This window comes from Rhineura floridana, chromosome 11 (assembly GCF_030035675.1).
Source record: "Rhineura floridana isolate rRhiFlo1 chromosome 11, rRhiFlo1.hap2, whole genome shotgun sequence".
NCBI lineage: Eukaryota > Metazoa > Chordata > Lepidosauria > Squamata > Rhineuridae > Rhineura > Rhineura floridana.
This window is the reverse complement of record NC_084490.1, coordinates 2,369,594-2,387,880: the sequence shown is the minus strand read 5'-3', so window position 1 is coordinate 2,387,880 and position 18,287 is coordinate 2,369,594. Positions and strand designations below refer to the sequence as shown.

The window sequence follows — 18,287 nt, the reverse complement described above, 5'->3', positions numbered from 1 at the left end:
TTTGAACTCATGTTTACTAGAAAAGTGAGGGGACCTTTGGAACTATTAAAAAATTCATGGGAAGGAACCTGGGAGAGTACAAAACATCTGTAGTAGATTTTGTATTGGAATTCCGCAATAAATTAACATCAATGATGGAGGTGGTGGAAAAGAATTTGAGTCAAGCACAGGAGAAGCAACGTTACTGGTATGACAGAACAGCCAGAGAACGTGTGTATGATGTGGGAGATACGGTTATGGCCTTCATACCCAGGAAACATGACAAATTACAGGCTAACTGGGAAGGACCATATACCATCAGAGAAAGGCTTGACACAGTGACGTATGTAATTACCACAGACCAATTAAACAAAAGCAAAGTGGTTCATGTAAATATGTTAAAGCCTTACCATACCAGGGATGCACAGGTGTTGCAAGTTACCTTATTCCCTGAGGGAAGTGGGCCTGAACTTCCAGTTTTGGTACAGGAAAGCAAAGACAAAGGAGGGGTAGATCAAGTGGAATGGTCAGAGGAGGTGAAGGAGGAAGTAAAAGAGGAGATTCTGAGAGTTTTGAAAACCTATAGGAATCTCTTTAGCAACAAACCTGGCCGAACCAGTATAGTTATACATTCCATTGATACTGGAGATCATGCCCCAATCAGATCTGTTCCGTACCGTGTGAATGGGAAAGTTTTGAATGAGATCAAAAAGGAGGTGGAAGATATGCTGGAATTAGGAGTGATCAGGGAATCCATCAGTCCCTGGGCCTCAAGTATTGTCCTGGTTCCGAAAAAAGATGGAACGACCAGGTTTTGCATTGATTATCGGCTAATCAATAAAATTACTGTCCCAGATGCGTATCCTATGCCTAGGGTAGACGCAATGTTAGAGTTATTGGGGGCAGCAACCATTATCTCTACACTAGATCTCTGTAAAGGATTTTGGCAAATGGAACTAGACGAGCAATCCAGAGCCAAAACTGCCTTCAGTACACCAGATGGGTTATATGAGTTTGTGACCTTACCCATGGGACTAAGGAACTCACCAAGTTCATTTCAGAGGCTAATCAATACTGTGTTGCGAGGCATGTCAGATTTTGCAGTGGCCTATATCGATGACGTGGCCATTTTTAGCAAGTCGGTGCCTGAGCATGTCCAACACCTGACAACAGTATTGGAGGCCTTAAGAAAGGCCTCACAATAAAAGCTAAGAAATGCCAGTTTGGACTAAAGGAAGTAATCTATTTAGGACATAAGGTGGGGAGTGGGAAAATCACCCCCTTATGGAGCAAGGTGGAGGCAATACAAGCGTGGCCGATCCCCTTAACCAAAAAACAAGTAAGGGCATTTCTGGGTGCGCCTGGATTTTATAGGAAGTTTGTGAGAAATTTTGGGGAAATAGCAACCCCCTTGCATGAATTAACCAAGAAGAAGTGTTCTGAGTGTGTGGTATGGACGGATGAATGTCAGAAGGCTTTTGATCTACTGAAGCAAGCCTTGTGCCAAGGACCCATATTAATAGCACCAGACTATGAGAAACCATTCATCGTGGCTACAGATGCGTCGGACCTGGCGCTGGGAGTCGTCTTGCTACAGGAGAGAGAAGGCACCAGACATCCAGTGGCGTACCTGAGTCGCAAGCTGACGCCGAGGGAGAAAAACTATTCGTCAGTCCAGAAGGAGTGCCTAGCGGTCGTGTGGGGACTGAACAAGTTGTGCCCATACGTGTGGGGACGAAGATTCACAGTGACTATGGATCATCGGGCCTTGTTATGGTTGCAGACTATGAAAAACCATAACACTATGCTGCAGAGGTGGTCCTGGGCCCTACAGGACTATCAAGTGGACTTCCAGTTCATAAAAGGCAAGGACAATGTACTGGCCGATGGACTTTCCAGGCAAGTGGCTGGGACTGCAGTGACGAGGAACAAAGAAAGACATTTTCCCCATAGAGACTTTTATTTGTTAACGCGACGTATAAATCCTGGAACAGGAATAATACTCTGCTGTTGTTTAAGGGGGGGGAAATGTGATGTTCCTATATTAATGTATATATGGTAAGTGTTGTTGTTTTAGAAGATACATGGTAAGTGGAGTGAAAGAGGGGGAGTGACTGGGCAGTAGAATGCGAGATGATTGGCTGAGTGTTTAAAATGGCTGAATGTATAAAAGGACGAGTGAGAGTGGAATCTGGGGGGAGAAGAGAACTGAGTGGGTTGCTTGGTGGGGTTTAGAGAGTTGTTTACCAGGAGGGAGGTGGAGTTCGGATTAGTATTGAGTAAAACCATATGCTTATGTGCCTTAAGAAGAAATCTTGTTAATCTTGTTAGCTTTGTTATCTGTAATAAATACTTAATTTGGTTTACCAAAGGCCTGATCCTTGGCTGGGGTTTCACAGACCAGAAGGGAGGGTAAGGTAATGACCAAGGCTGAAGGGGAACTGTAACAAATGGTGGCAGCGGTGAAGAGAATATCAATACCAGTATTCAGAGTCTCTGGGAATACTAGTATTGGGACGTTACTGGTGGTTGCCTAGCAGGGGGATCTGTTGAGATCTGTGCTAGAGCGGATAGGTAAACCATAAGAGAGAGCGGTCCGGACTGGTGGAGTCCCTGGTGGTGCCTAGAGACAGGCAGTAACCACGAGCAGGTAGGAACCTGACAGGGAGAGCCAGGGAAGGACGCATCACACACACACCCTCAAAAAAAGCATACAGATGAGAGGGGTCGTTCCCAGGTTTAGTGGTTAAGGCAATGTGGCATCAATAACCAGTGTAGATCTCTATGGAGTAGTTTGACATCTTGGTTGGAGACAGAAGGCTGTGCTATTTAGCCCATGAGAGATTAAATGGAGCTGGGGTCCTGGCTCCGACAGTAAAACCATACCCTCCCCAAATTTCTATGAGGGAGGCTTGGGCAGGAGCTATAAAATCAATACCCAAACACTCCCTCTCTTCTCCACCCCACACAACTAGCTTTTCCACCACTCACATTTCGTCTCCTTTTACACCTTCCACCCAGCTGCCCGCTCACTCACACATTCAACACCCCCACCCTGCTTTGTCCCACTAATTCAGTTATGAGCACACTCTGTCACATACACTTTTAATGACCTGGTTGTGGCTTGTCTGTGGTGCCCGGAATCGTTTTTCTCTCCCACCTCTCAACTCCCCATTGACGTTTCTTTGGCTTGTGAATTGCTGGCAAATGCTGGGGGGCACATCCGTGCGTCACGGCCGATTTCAATATTCCCAGAAAGGAACACCCATTCCTCTTCCCGACCCTGCTCTCCTCTATTGTCTTTGACGGAATTTGAAATCTGACCTTCCAGCCTCCGCCCGCAACCTAATTACTTTCAGCTCTCTGCGGCTCCAGTGTGAGATGCCAAGCCTGACAGAAAGGGCCTGCGAGCCTTGGAGTCTTGCACCCCACATTTTAAAATGCTTGCCGGACCACCTGGGGGGCTGTGCCTTGCTTGTTTGTGTTGCCAATGGGGCTGTTAGGCTCAGACAGAAAAGACTTGCGGCACACCTCCCCACTCAAGGTTGGACTACTCACTCACATCAGCTTCAGGGGCCCTGTTCGCTCGTGACACATACTTTCAAAACCCAGCCCAGAGGGATGGAAGCCAGCGGAGCCCGCTAGAAGATCCTGGTCCTAATCCAACCCCTGCAGAAGACATGCTGATTCAGCCCGGGCACGTTCCACACATCTGCCCAGGACAGCCGAGCATTTCGTCACAGATTTGCAGCGTCAGTTATGCCACAAGGCGGATCCACCTGAACACCACACTACAGCGGCTGCTGGAAACCTCCAGCCAGGTGGAGAGCAGACGGTTTGTACCGCATGGCCACCTGGAGAGGCAGAGGTAGCCGATGGGTGGCATTAAGGCAGGGTTAGCCAACGGGGGCACTGCAGATGTTACTGTGCTGAAACGGCCCCAGGCAACAGTCAGGGATGATGGAGGCTGTAGCCCCAACAACATCTGGAGGGCATAAGAAGCTTGCTGGATCAGGCCAAAGGGAGACCACCTGCTCCAGCATATCAGTGGCCAACCAGATGCCCATTATGGGAAGCCCACAAGCTGGACCTGAGCACAAGGAGCACTCCCTCCTCCTGTGGTTTCCAGCAAGTGGTATTCGAAATCAGGCTGCCTGCAACAGTGGAGTAGCCATGAATAGCCTTTTCCTCTATAACCACACTGGCTACCCCTGCATTAAGAGCTGCAGAGGAGGTGCCGGGCCACCCTGGCATCAGGGCCAAATCCATGGGGACATTCTCTCGCACAGCTCCTTTTTGCTTCAGGTTTGCTTGTACAGCAGGACATTTCTGTGAGTAACAGCCATCCATGTGGGCGTTGGTTCTCGAGGCAGGGAAAAAGCAAAACAAAAGATACTTTAGCCACCAAAATTGCCCCTTTGCTTCCTTGAGCTGTTCCGGATACATGTGAGCTGTCCTTGCCCCATTTGACCAGGGGCTACTCTGCAGGTAGGTCGCTCCTGGTATGTTTTTAAGTGAGCCAGCATGCTGCAAATCTTTGGGGTTTTTCCCCCCTGCATGTGGATTCAAACAAACTAAGGAGACATGCCTAACCCAGGGACGTTATTCAATCCCTCTTTGGTGCAGGCAAGCAATCACGCACGCACGCACACACACAAGATGCTTACAAAATCCCCCCTTCTTATCAGAACTGGAAAAGGGTCCATCAGGGTTAAGGAAAAATCCAGACTGGAAAAGGTTCTAGCTTGTGATCACCGAACTCCTCTGTGCAACTTCTCCAGTCTTTTCGAAAAACATGAAATCCTGCAGGGGAAAGAGAGTTTTTTTTTAATTGAGCCATTTGCTTAGTAACAATGACACACTTTGTTGTTCTACAGTTGGTTACTGTATGGTCTCTTCATTTAATGCCTTGGCGTGTACATAGATCAGCTGTTGCCAACATGGGGCCCTCCTGATGTTTTGGACAGCAACTCTCATCACCTCCAGCACCCGACAGCCATGCTGGGTGGGGATGATGGGAGATGTAGTCCAGCACATCTGGAGGGCAGCAGGTTGGGGATGACTGGGAAAGAGGAAAGGCAGGCTTTGCATGTTTTTTAACAAATAAATAAGTCATTGTCCTCCTCGAGAGATACCACCAGGCACCAGTGAGATGCCATCCTGTGCAAGTGGTCTGTAGTGACATGGAACAAGACAGGCAAATTACACACAGGAAGGCGTGTGTGGGGACCGCTGGGGTTAAAAAAAAAGGAAACTGGTGACAAAAATGAGCCAGGAAGGGGAGCTTGTTGAAATGTGGATTGGATGTACAAGGAGTGCCCACTCAAGGGCTCCATGGGAGGAAATGCAACTCAGTGTGAGAGCACATGCATATAGCATTTCTGTTTGCCACCCCGGGCTCCTGCTGGGAGGAAGAGCGAGATATAAATCAAATAATAAATAAATAAATACAGAGGCCCCTGGCATCTCCACTTGAAGAGGACCAGCAATGGGCATTGGGAAAGAGCCTTCCCTGCTTGCGATTCTGGACAGCTGCTACCAGTCCGAGCAGAGATCCCGGGCTGAGGAACTGGGTCCAGCTAGTGGGCCAGATCCTTCCTTCCCCCACCCCCATGGGCCAAATTTGACAGGTGGGCAGGGCTGTCCCCCTGGCAATCACCTGATCTGTCCCATGTTCCTTTGCCTCTGCAGTCTGACGCCAGACAGCGCAAGTACAGGCAGCTTGATCAACAGGGCCTTTCAGCAGGGAGTTACGTCCCCATCTGCCCCACAACTGATGTCATCAGGTATAGGGCAGGTGGTCACGGCTTGACCAAAACACCCTCATGGGCCAAACGGGGAGGCCTGATGGGAAGAAAATGGAGGAATTGGTCCATTTGCTCAGTCGCAAGTTCAATTCTTCACATTTCTGGGTCAGTTTGTGAATTTTTTCCTCAGCATCTTGGAGCAAACTTTTTCTAACATACAATCTTTTTATGGAATTCTGCCTGATATACACTTTTTTGCAAGCAATTCCCACCTACGATGATGCCGTTTTCGATGTTATCTATAGCACTCTGCATTTTTAAACACACTTTCCTCTATTATACACATTCTTCTGCACATTACTAGGTTGGAGAAGCGTGTTACAAAATGGAGCAGTTCAAATTTCGAAGGATAGCTTGAGTTTCAGCTCACATCCTGTTTTGGTAAGTGCAAATTAGGTAGGTTCGCATTGAATTCCGAACTGAAATGAATCCCTCCCCCTTTCCCAATTGGTGGGCCTCATTAGGGCTCAGGAGGCTTCCCACCGCTGGGCTACAGAGGGCAGAAGTCTGACCTGGCAGAAGTGCCAAGCACATGCTTTGGGGCAGGACTCCTATCAGTCCTTGCCAGTGTGGCCAGATTGGAGTCGAGAACATCTGGAAGGCAGTGGAATGGTGAAGGCTGGCCTAGAGAGGAAACCCAACAACATGGCTTTGGCCTGATGACACAGGAAGCCACCACTTTGCCGAAGCTAAGCAGGCCTGGGTCTGGTCAGTGCCTGGATGAGTGACTGCTGAGGAACCACATGCATGATGCCTGGAGTTTCTATGATGAAAGAAAGGAGGGGTATAAATGTAATAAATGAATAAATAAATGAAGGTGCTGGTTTTAACCTATAAAGCCGTACACGACTTGGGACCACAGTACCTGATAGAACGCCTCTCTCGACATGAACCCACCCGTACACTACGCTCAACATCCAAGGCTCTCCTCCGGGTGCCTACTCCGAGGGAAGCTTGGAGGATGGCAGCAAGGGAGAGGGCCTTTTCAGTGGTGGCCCCCAAATTATGGAATGATCTCCCTGATGTTTACCTGGTTTATCTGTGTTTCATGGTTTTAAACTTTGTATGGTTTTTGAAATTGTATATTCATTTTTAATGTTCAATGTTTTTAATTTCTGTAAACCGCCCAGAGAGCTTTGGCTATGGGGCAGTATATAAATGTAATAAATACATAAACAGTAGCAAGGCAACAGGATTTGCACTATTATCTTATATGCTGGTGTTTATTTATTTGTTTATTACATTTATTCCCTGCCTTTCTTTCCATGACACCTGAGGCGGCTTACAGATGGTTCCCAGGCGTCTCCCATCCAGGCACTGACCAGACCTGACCCTGCTTAGCTTCAACAAGGTGCTGGCCTCATGTGCCTTCAGACCACAGCCTGGGACCTGTTATTGATGACGATGATGGCAGGACAGAAGTCATATTAATAAAATACAGAAACCAGAGTCAGTTTGGAGGCAGGTGAAAGTTACTAGACCTCAAGCAACTTTTTGTAAAATATTTTTTAAAAAAAGTCAAACTCATTCTTTCCTTGCAAAAACTCTCATCCTTGCAATTTAACATTTATGACAACTGAAGGGTCTATATTTAGGAGCCAAAACTCACAATGAGGAAACAAGCCCCCAGCAGCACCGCCTTGATGTTCACATCAAGGTCCATGGGGAACTGGATCCCAAAGTTGTCTGTGTCGGTGAAGACCTCCTTGAGAAGGCCGCTCCACTGCTTGCTGATCCGCCCAACACCTCGCGATTCGTCCCGCGTCTTCACCTGCAGGTAGGTATTTGGGGTTGGGAGGGAAGGTGCCGTCAGTAACTGCCTGGCAGCACAGGAAGTGACATCAGGGGCTCACCTCCCCAACATAGGAAGTGATCACACAAGAGTCACCCCAGAGTCCCACTGCCCACTCACAGGAAGTGACCTCACTTGCAAGCTGCTTATAATCACATCACAGGAAACAACCTCCTTTCCCAGGCAGCACATGAACCACACATCTTTTACTTTTGTAAACCTCTTTGACATTTCTTTCCATGGAAGCAGCATAGAAATATTGTCAAATCAACCAAAAATAAGTAAATGAACCAAAAATACCACTTTTGGTTTTAACAAAAGTCCCTAAATACAGAGCCTCTCTCCAAAAGGTGGCCGAGGGGGGGGGTCATTTTTGCTTTTACATAAAAAATAACATTAAAAAATGTTCTTAAGGGCACAGTGATTCTGAGTACGTGCAAAGTGCATTTCTCCAGCACTTAGCTGGCACAGAGCAGGGAATTCGCCCTAACCCTCCCTTCCATTCCCCCTGTCTGTGAGCACCTCGAAGTTGACATCCCCGCCGCAGCTGCAAGCAAAGCATGGTCCCAGAACTCTCAGCACTGTCTCCTTCTCAACATTCTGGATGGAGAACTTGGGCGTGAAGGGGTGCCAGGTCTGCACTACGTACCCGATGGTGGTGCCCGGTGGGCATTGCACTTCCAGCTGTGGGGAGAAGACAACAGTGATGTACAAGGAAAAATACATGCTGTGTCCCTCCCCTCCGCCCCCGTGAGGTTGAAGACACTTTGCCGTGCACCTACAACACAGCTGGTTGCAGCTGCTCCACCTCATTCAATCATGCCAACAGGGACAAGGGGAAGACCCACAGAAGTCCTGGGGCAGGGAAGAATCACAGAAGAAGGAGAGAGCCTCTCTTGGTCCTCACATCCCTGCAGATTCACTGCATAAGATTTAATCCCCCCCCCGTTCTGAAGTTTTAAGCTTCCGTCCCTCATGAACAAAGAGACAGTCATATCTGTTTAAAACCACAGAGACTGAAAAACCTTTGGGAAAAGGGTTCAGGGACTTTGTGTTTGTGGCTGAGTTGCGGCAAAATGGGCCACTTTATACTAGGACGTTTGCTTCTACCGAGTCAGCTGCCTGAGGCCATCTAGCTCAGAATTATCTCTGCTGACCAGCAGCAGCTCTCCAGGGTTTCAGGCAAGGGACTTTTGCAGCCTGAACTGGAGAGCCCGGGGATTGAACCAGAGACCTTCTGCATGCAAAGCAGATGCTCTGCCACTGAGCTATGGCCCTTCCCCAAACGCAGGGGCTCAGGGAAGAGAATAAACACAGCCCTGCAGGTCTTAAGGAAGGATGGAGAGGTGAATTAAAGAGCAAGGCCTAGAGCAACCTTCCCCAACCTGCCCAAAACATCTGGAGGGCGCCAGGTTTGGAGATGGCCGGCCTATACATTTTATTTATTTATTTATTACATTTATATACCGCCCCATAGCCAAAGCTCTCTGGGCGGTTTACAGCAATTAAAAACAATGAAAACAAATATACAAATTTTGAAACACAAAAAACAATTAAAAAAAATTAAAAACAATATAAAGTTCAGGCCTACGATCGTGGCCATTTGCTTGGGTGGGGAGGAGACCAGAGAGGTGCCCACCCCTCACCTCCTGAAGGCAACAAGGGAACCAGCAGCTGACGCACTTCAGAGGGCGGACCATGCGCAAGACCTCCCGCCCAGTGGGGTCATCCAGCCGCATGGAAAAGCGGCGCAGGGAGCCACAGCAATTGCGCGTACAGCAGTCATTCTGTTCCTGCGCGTGGAAGATGTGCTGGCCCAGGCTGTTGCGCACCTCGTACTTGTTGTTGCCCTCAAAACCAATGAATGCTGGGGAGGAAAGAAGGGTTAGGAGAACTGCCGTGACTGTGATGATGAGACAGGCATCCCCTGGCAGCTGTGGAGGCTTGTCTCGTCCGCCACAATCAACAGCAGCATTCAGTGGTGTCTCAGGCCCCTGTGGTCACCATTCAAGGCTGCACTTCTCATCATAAATATCTAAGATTTAAGAAGATCACTCAAATGCCATGGCTGCCTCTCACAACGCAACCTTTCCACCCTCTTCCGTCTCTGTGGCTGTCACGGCTGCCTCGATAACAATCAACATGGTTGCCTTGAGGAACGTCACTCACTGTTGCTGCCGCCAGCTTGCAGCCGGTTTAGCTGCTGAATGCTGTATCAAGGTATCCAAATAGGCTAAGTACATTAGAAGGGCCCGGCTGCTGGGCCAGGCCAAAGGGGGCCCATCTAGTCCAGCCTCCTGTTCTCACAGTGGCCAACCAGAAGCCCAAAAGGGAAGCCCACAAGCAGGACCCGGGTGCAAGAGCAGCACTCTCCCTCCTGCGGTTTCCAGCAAGTGGTGTTCATAGGCATGCTGCTCCTATAACTGAAGGTAGTGCACAGCCACAGCAGCTAGTAGACCTTGATAGGTTTATTCTTCTTGAGTTTGGCCAATCTCTTTTTAAAGCCATCCAAGTTGGCAGCTGTCACGACATGTGTGGGAGCAAATTCCACAGTTTAACTATGCATGATATGAAGAAGTCCTTTCTTTTATTATTATTATTATTATTATTATTATTATTATTATTATTATTATTATTATTATTATATCCCACCCTTCCTCCCAGCAGGAGCACAGGGCTGCAAACAAAAGCACTAAAAACATTAAAACATCATAAAAACAAACATTAAAATACATTAAAACAAAACGTCTTCAAAATGTTACTTAAAAAAAAAGGTATGAAAACATCTCCTAAGATTAAAAACATTTTAAAAAAGGAAGTTTAAGAACATATTAAAAAGCAATTCCAGCTTTTGTCTGTCCTGAATCTTCCAACATTCTGCTTCAGTGGATGAGCCATCTCTGTTCAAGTGTTATGAGAGAAAGAAAACTTCTCTATCCACTTCCTCCATGCGCCATACATAATTTTATACACGTCTATCATGTCACCTCTTACTTGCCACCTTTTCTCTAAACCATAAAGGCCCAAATGTCGCAACCTCTCCTCAAAGAGTAGTCATTCCATCCCCTCAATCATTTGGATTACCCTTTTCTGAACCTTTTCCAACTCTACAATATCCTTTTCTGAGGGTGAGGCAACCAAAACTGGAATTGTGGTGGGGATGCTTTTTAAACAATATTCAGGGTTGAACACTGAATGCCTTTTACCAGCTTCAGTTGGTAAGACAGCTGCAGCTGTTTCTGGACCGGGATAGCCTGACCACAGTTGTCCATGCACTAGTAACCTCCAGGCTGGATTACTGCAATGCGCTCTATGTGGGGCTGCCCTTGAGGTTGGTCCAGAAGCTGCAGCTGGCGCAAAATGCGGCAGCAAGACTGCTCACTGGGGCAGGGTATCGCCAACATGTCACTCTGCTGCTGAAAGAATTGCACTGGCTGCCCATTTGCTACCAGGCCAAGTTAAAGGTTGTGGTTTTGGTGTACAAAGCCCTATACAGCTTGGGACCCAGATACCTGAAGTCTTACCCCTTATATACCCAGCAGATCACTATGCTCTGCAGGCGAGGGTCTCCTGCAGATACCATCTTATCAGGAGGTCTGTTCCGCGCAACATAGGAAACAGACCTTTAGTGTGGTGGCACCTACCCTGTAGAACTCCCTCCCCTTAAATATTAGACAGGCGCCATCTCTGTTAATCTTTTCAGCGCCTATTAAAGACCTTCCTCTTTCAACAAGCCTTTTAAGCAGAGACCTTATGCCAGTCTGAGTCTGTGTTGGAATTGCTTTATAAGATGTTTTTAAACTTTTTTTTAAAAGATGTTTTTAAAGCTTTTTTTAAAAGTGTTTTAAAAGGTATTTTGTTTTAATATGTTTTTAAGGATGTTTTTGTTTTAATAAATTTTAAAGCCTGTTTTTATGATGGTTTAAAGTGTTTTTACTGCTTTTGTTTGTTGCCCTGGGCTCCTACTGGGAGGAAGCGTGGGATATAAATTTAATAAGCAAACATACAAACAACAACATTCTCAAGCACCCCCAAGCCAGGAAGGGGTGAGTGAGATGAGCCCAAGGCTTCCTGCAAACCCTGGAACGGAGAAGAGGGAATGGATTTATTTAGTGAGGCCCTGGGTTTGCCAGGCACAAGTGCAGAACCATCACAAGCCGCCATCTCCGGCTCAGAGCTAGAAACTGGAGGGTCAATTGCAGACACTTGTCTGTGCACCCGACAGGGACTCTGAGCACCAATCAGCTGAAGAGGCAAAAGCCAGCCAAGACACCTCTGCCGTCCAGCTTCAAATTAGGAGCAGATGATGATTTCATCCATTCTGTGATGAAATTGTTTTGTAGATGAATTTTTTGCAATTGTTTTTCATTGTTAAATCACTTCAAGATATTTTATAGGAAGCAACTTAAAAATGCAATGAAATATTTATCAAATTTATATCCTGCCTTTCCTCCACAAATTGGCAGTTTTATTTTCAGTCCCTTCCATAATAGTCCCTAATTTGAAATTTGCCTTTTCCACAGCTGCTGCATGTCGGGTTGACATTTCCGTTGAACAAGCCCTGCAACACCAAGATCTCAGACTAGCTGGCCAGCCTTGGGATATCTCACAGGCCATTATGGCTGCCACTCACACTTGCTAATGACAACCCTCATGGCCGCTTCTGTTGCTGCCTGACAGCAGGGGAGGTCACCCACTTCTAGGGCTTGCTCTCATATCTACCTCGGCAGCAGACATCGGTTCTCACAGACATGACAGATAACTAGCCCTGTTAGTTATAATTAGTGTCTCAGCCGCAGTCAGGAACTACTCATCTTCCACCTTGAAGCCTCACAGCCTCTGTAGCTGTCTGACAGTGCAGTTCCCTCCAATTTATCACTTACGCTAGGGAAGGTGAGCGCTATTTGCACCGGAGGGAATGGTGAAACTCTGCATGCAAATAAGTGTTCTTTTTTTAAAAAAAAACATTAGCCCAGGTGTATGAAAGCAGACTAGACACTGACTCCCACCATTTCTCTCTCACCTTCCACAAGCTCCACTTTCTGGTGTATCAAAATTTGGTCAACCTGAGGAGAGACGGGAAAAAGAATATGTCACAAGATTGTGAGGTGGGGGGAGAAGTGTGTTACAAAAAACACCCCTAGATCTACAGATGGGCAATACTGTAGTGGCAAATTCAGAAGTGCAGGGTCCCTTCATGATAGTCACAGCCATGCCCCCTTACAACTTTCCCTCGTCACACTTGCCCTGCATGTCATCTCAGAGTCTACACTCCACTATAACAGACATCCCTAGGAGCCAATCAGCATAAAAGGGGAGGCTGTGTGTTAGCTATTGAGAAGAGTCTTCTAAGTGGCTGACTCACCTTTTTAACTCTGATTAGCTCCAAACAGCACAAAAGGACAAGGACTATTCTTAGCGGCTAACAAGGTCCCCTTTCATATTGAATGGCTCATACATAGGGACCTGGCTGGGACCCGGCTCTCAAAAAAGTAAGGGGTCCACCACCCCCTACAACCCCAAACAATTACACCCCTGTAGACAGGGGCTGACGATGCCGATACAACCTAAAAGGTGCACATGCATGAAAACAAACTTTCATTTAGGCTCAGGGGTAAGATGCGCTGAATCACACCTCTGCACAGAAGACACAGTACTCCTGCGGCTGTGGTGCCCTCCTGATGTTTAGGACTACAGCTCCCAGTGTTGTGCTGTTTGGGGCTGCTGGGAGTTATAGTCCTAAACATCTGCAGGGTACCAGCTTAAGGAAGACTGATCTAGGGAACAAGGAGACAGGCCTTGAGAACACCTCTCTGAGGACTTCCGGGAAGGGTGACTTCGCTTGTGCCTGCTTTTGAGATGGGCTCCCGCCTCAGAAGAAGCTTATTCAGATATAAATCAGTCAGAACATTTTTTTTTTGACTGATGAAATTTCTCCCGGGCAGGGAGAAACGTAGAGATCAACCTCAAAAGCCTGTTTTTGTTGGGAGGACTGGATTTCATTAATTTATGAGAAAAGGTCCAGCCAGCAATGCCGGACGGACTTCCGAACAAGCTCTATCTGATTAATGCGATACGTTTATCTTTTCTTCAAAGAGAAAACGGACTAACAGGCAAGCACCCTTCTTTCTATTATTTTTTTTACTTGGTTTAAATTGTTACAGCAAAAAGAGATTTGTCAAATGAATCAGCTTTAAAGAACTTCTGGGTGAGCTATAACTCTTCTCTGTTATTCATGAAATTAACAGCTTATCTCTCTTTCTATTGCAAAAAGCTGTCCTGGAAGTGCATTCTAAAGATATAAACAGAAGAGGGATTTCTATTCCGAGGAACATTATATTGTCTGGGACTATTCTCTTTTTGGTCTATTTTATTTTGACGAATCTGCTTCTTCACGACGCCACTAACTGTTTTGATGCTGGGAACTAAATTTGTTTTGTGTTCTTGAACATAGAGAGATAAGGCAGGCTGCTCTGTTTATACTGTGATGTCATCAAGCCTGGAATATTAACCCAATTGTTGCTGAAATAAGAAGTGGTTCTTCTTTATTTTTGTTTTGTTTTGTTTTCGTGGTTTTAAAAATGGCAATCAAGAAAGTGGCTGAGAATCTGGAAGTAATTATGTTTCAGAAAATAATGGATGAGATTGAGATAACGAAACAAACCCTGCGACAGGGCAGTAAGGAGCTGAAAATTGAACTGAGCAAAATGACGCAGGAGCTTAAAGAAATAGGGGATCCTGTGAGAGAGAAGAATGAGATCAGAGATGAGAAAAGAAAAAATAAAGGGAAGATACAAGCCCTGGAGATTGGAACAAATGTGGAATTGGAAAAAGATCTGGAGTTTATGGATATTAGAAATAAAATCTACTGTTTGGAATTTAACGTTATCTCTGAAGAAATTAATGAAGATATTAGAGATAAAGTTATCAATGGCTTGGATAATCTTCTGGACTGGAATGACGTGATGGAGCTTGATATAGAGAAAATCTATGGAATTAACTGCAGCCATGTGACAATGGAAAAACTCTCAAGACATGAGCCAGTGCATTTTGTAAAAAAGAAGAACACAGATATGACTTTACAACAATATTTCAGCAACTTATTCAGAATCGATGGCAAGAAAATATTTGGGATAGAGGAAATTCCCATCAGACTCTTATTATATGACTATGGCTATGACAGCAAGATTATTATGGAATACTGATAATGGAAGATTGGACACTGAAATTACTGGACTTAACAGGACTATTGAAGATGGAAGATGGAATTAATATGGATAATGGAATAATGGCTATTGAAATTATTGGACCTAACAGATTTTGATGAGATGGATTAATCGATATGTTTATTTGGACTATGGTTATGACAATAAGATTATTATTATTATTAACGAGATGGATTAATCGACATGTTTATTTGGAGAAAAATTGATAGATATATTTTTTAAAGAATTGAAACCTCTCTTTGACTTTTTGTGGAAAGAATAAAGTAATGTTTATGAGATTTGATGATTAATTAAGATAACTACTGGAGGAAAGTGATTTTATAATATAATTTAAGAGACAGGATTGTTATATATTGTAGACCTACAACTGATTTGATCTGCGACAAATGGGAAGTCAACATTTTATTTTTTTGTTTAATCATTTTTGTTTTGTTTTGTTTTTTGTCTTTGAATGTTTTATGATTTTGTTTTGTATGTTTTATGAAAATTTGAATAAAAATTATTGTAAAAAAAAAAAAAAAGAGAACACCTCTCTGAGCAAGCCCTCCTTTTTCAACAGACGGTTCAGCTCAGCCCACCCCATCTAGCCACATTCGCAGCCAGCACACCTGAACTGCCACCCTCAAGGGCAGGTGTGGCCTAATTTGGCTTTCCCCCATCATGACTGCTGCCAATTCCTCTTATACAAGAAACATGCAGTGGCATCCACCACACCCCCAGGCAGCTGTTTATACAAAGATTCTTTGCCTGATGACTGGAATGCAATTGCTGGGGAGAGCAGGGGGTAAGAATGAAGCCCGGATTCTGGCCAAGCTGTTTTTACAGACACAGCTCAGGACTGAACTGCAGGTGGTTCTGGGGTGGGGTGCACTCAAACTGGTCCCGCTGCCTGGATGTCTGAGGTGGGGCAGCACACAGGGCGGTCTGCCAGGGTTCTTTATGCCACGGGTGGGGAACCTGCACCCCTCCAGATGTCGCTGGATTCTAACTCCCGTCAGGCCCAGCCAGCGTTAGAGAGACGAAGGTCTGGGTGGGGAGGGACAGAGGAATGGGGGAAAGTGACTTGCTTTTCCGGGCCTTCACATCACTAGCCAACATAGCCAATGGCAGGGGAAGAGGGGAATTATAGTACAAAAACATCTGGCGGGCCATCGGTTCCTCATCCTTCCCCAGAAGGGAGATGCAGCCACTTCTTGGGCATAAAACTGGCATTTCATCTGAACCCAGGGCTCATCTGCGTTTCAAATAGATTTCAATGATAAACAGAGAGTCCTTTAGCAATGTAGAACCACTGTGACCAGTTGAACCACTACCACGTCCCTGGGATTTATTTCTTGTGTGTGTGTGTGTGTGTGAGAGAGAGAGAGAGAGAGAGAGATCTACATAGAACCTCCACGATCAGAGGCCCAATAGGTCAATAGGCGGGGAGTTCCAAAGTATGAGGACTGCCACTCCAAAGGATCGATTTCTTGCAACTGCAGAATGAGCATTATGTGGCACCTGCAGAACAGTGCCAGTTCCACATGGTATCCTGTCATTGGCAGCAGCCCTGCTGGGCAGCCTTCCCCAGCCTGGTGCCCTCCAGATGTGTTAGACTCTATCCCTGATAACTGGCCATGCTGGCTGGGACTGATGGGAGGTGCAGTTCACAACACTTGGAGGGCACCAGGTTGGGAAAGGCTATTCCAGGGTGTCAGGCAGAAAGAGGTCTTTCCCAGTTACTCCTTTCACAGCTAGGGATTGAACCCAGGGCTGTCTGCCTGCAAAGCATGTGGTTCTACCCAGAGCTTGGAAAAGTTACTTTCTTGAACTACAACTCCCATCAGCCCAATCCAGTGGCCATGCTGGCTGGGGCTGATGGGAGTTGTAGTTAGAAAAAAGTAACTTTTCCAGCTCTGGTTCTACCCCTGAGCTACAGACCCTTTACCTGCGTAAGATATTCGAGGCCAGTAGGGATGTTGGTTGCCACCGGCAAGTAGGGAGCGATGGCTGCATGTGGGTCTGGAGCTTGGTGGTGGTGCGGCATAGCAGGATGATCCCGAAATGCACGGGGAGGAGGCTGCGGAGGAATTATTTGCCCTGGTGCAGGGCTGGTGGCTGGATAGACGTGGAACCCTGGGCTGGGGGCAGTGGGGATGGGGTGAGGCGGAGAGCTGGTGTAAGGTGTAGCAGCAGTCGGGTATCCTGGCTGTGGAACGTGGTATCCTGTAAGTGGGAACAGAGAGAGGGAAGGGGTGGTTACAACTCATCCGGATCCCAAGCCCTAAACATTGTTGCAGTATCTTGAAGAAGCAAGTGCAAGTCTTCTCCCGTCCACATACAGTGGACTCGTGTGTATGGGTGGGTTGTTTCCAAGGAACAGAAATACACAATAAGAAAAAGTGGAGAGAGTAAAAAACCCACCAGCATCGCCGCTACCGACCAACCAATAAATGAATTCCTGCAAATAAATATTTTTAAAAGCAAAAAAAAGATGGCTGTGCCGGTCCAGAAGAAAAACACTCCGAATTTCACAGCTGGGTAACGCTTTTATCAGGACCAACTAACAAGTCATTAAAATGTGACAAAATTTAGGAGGCTGTATACGCCTCACATATTTCCTCCTCCTTTCCCCCCCTTGCCCTGAATCCTGAGAATAGGAGTTTGTTGACTGGAACTGAAGCTGTGTGAGGGGTAAACTACTGTTCCCAGGATTCTTTTTTGGGGGGGTGGGGAGGGAAGGTGCTTTAAACGTATGGCAGCTTTGGCGTTTTCCAGAACTTGTCATAGAATCATAGAGTTGGAAGGGGCCTATAAGGGCATCAAGTCCAACCCCCTGCTCAATGCAGGAATCCAAATCAACTAGTTCTGCAAAAAAAGCTTGCCACATTTTTGTTTCTTTTTGGTTAGTCCTAATAAAGTATTTTATGTAATTGTCGGTGGGTGTTTTCTTAAAATGTTTTTATGTATGCAGCTGTTTTAACTGTTTTTATATATGTAACTATTTTATATATGGTCTTGCTATACTGTAAATTGCTGTGGGATGCCTCACGCAAAGAGTGTCGCCACCGTCATTATAATCTCCTACTGGGAGGAAGGGTGGGATATAAATCTAATAAAATAAAGAAAGAAAGAAATCTCATCACTGTCCCAGGCTCAACGGTGAGTATTCTAAGGAAGGATGGAGGGGTAAGCAAAGGCAAAATATGGCCTTTGCTTACCCCCATAGGAATTGAGACAAGAGGTGTGTGAGGAGGGCAGGAAGAATGTAAAAAAAAAAATCAGGAGAGAGGGAAAGGAAGGCTGAAAGCTGAAAACAAAGAAAAGGGAAACTGCAAATGGAAACCGACAGAGAAGCTGTAACCAGGGAGGAAGTGAGAGCAGGTCATAAGCACAGATTTTTTTTCTTTTTAAAGGAAAAAGAAAAATTTGTGGAGGACCCGAGTGGCAACGTCTCTTAAGCAAGCTGCTTTGGCGGAGTGGCAAGCGACAGGGGATGGCCAC

General features: G+C 46.1%; 1 protein-coding gene across 7 annotated transcripts in view; it reads right to left on the bottom strand.

Annotated features, from left to right (window-relative positions):
* PLSCR3 (phospholipid scramblase 3) overlaps window positions 1-18,287 on the bottom strand; it is a 32,153-nt gene that overhangs the window by 4,191 nt on the left and 9,675 nt on the right. For 6 of the 7 annotated variants that reach the window (XM_061590943.1, XM_061590945.1, XM_061590941.1 and 3 more), the window contains exons 3-8: window positions 16,732-17,009; window positions 12,602-12,644; window positions 9,225-9,445; window positions 8,101-8,262; window positions 7,396-7,557; window positions 884-4,782 (exon numbers count right to left, since the gene is read on the bottom strand). In XM_061590943.1, the coding sequence (XP_061446927.1) occupies window positions 4,720-4,782; window positions 7,396-7,557; window positions 8,101-8,262; window positions 9,225-9,445; window positions 12,602-12,644; window positions 16,732-17,009 (929 nt within the window). In that variant the 3' untranslated portion in view covers window positions 884-4,719. Of the gene's footprint in view, window positions 1-883; window positions 4,783-7,395; window positions 7,558-8,100; window positions 8,263-9,224; window positions 9,446-12,601; window positions 12,645-16,731; window positions 17,010-18,287 lie in introns of those variants that run through there. The other variant, XR_009758516.1, reaches the window with a different exon arrangement.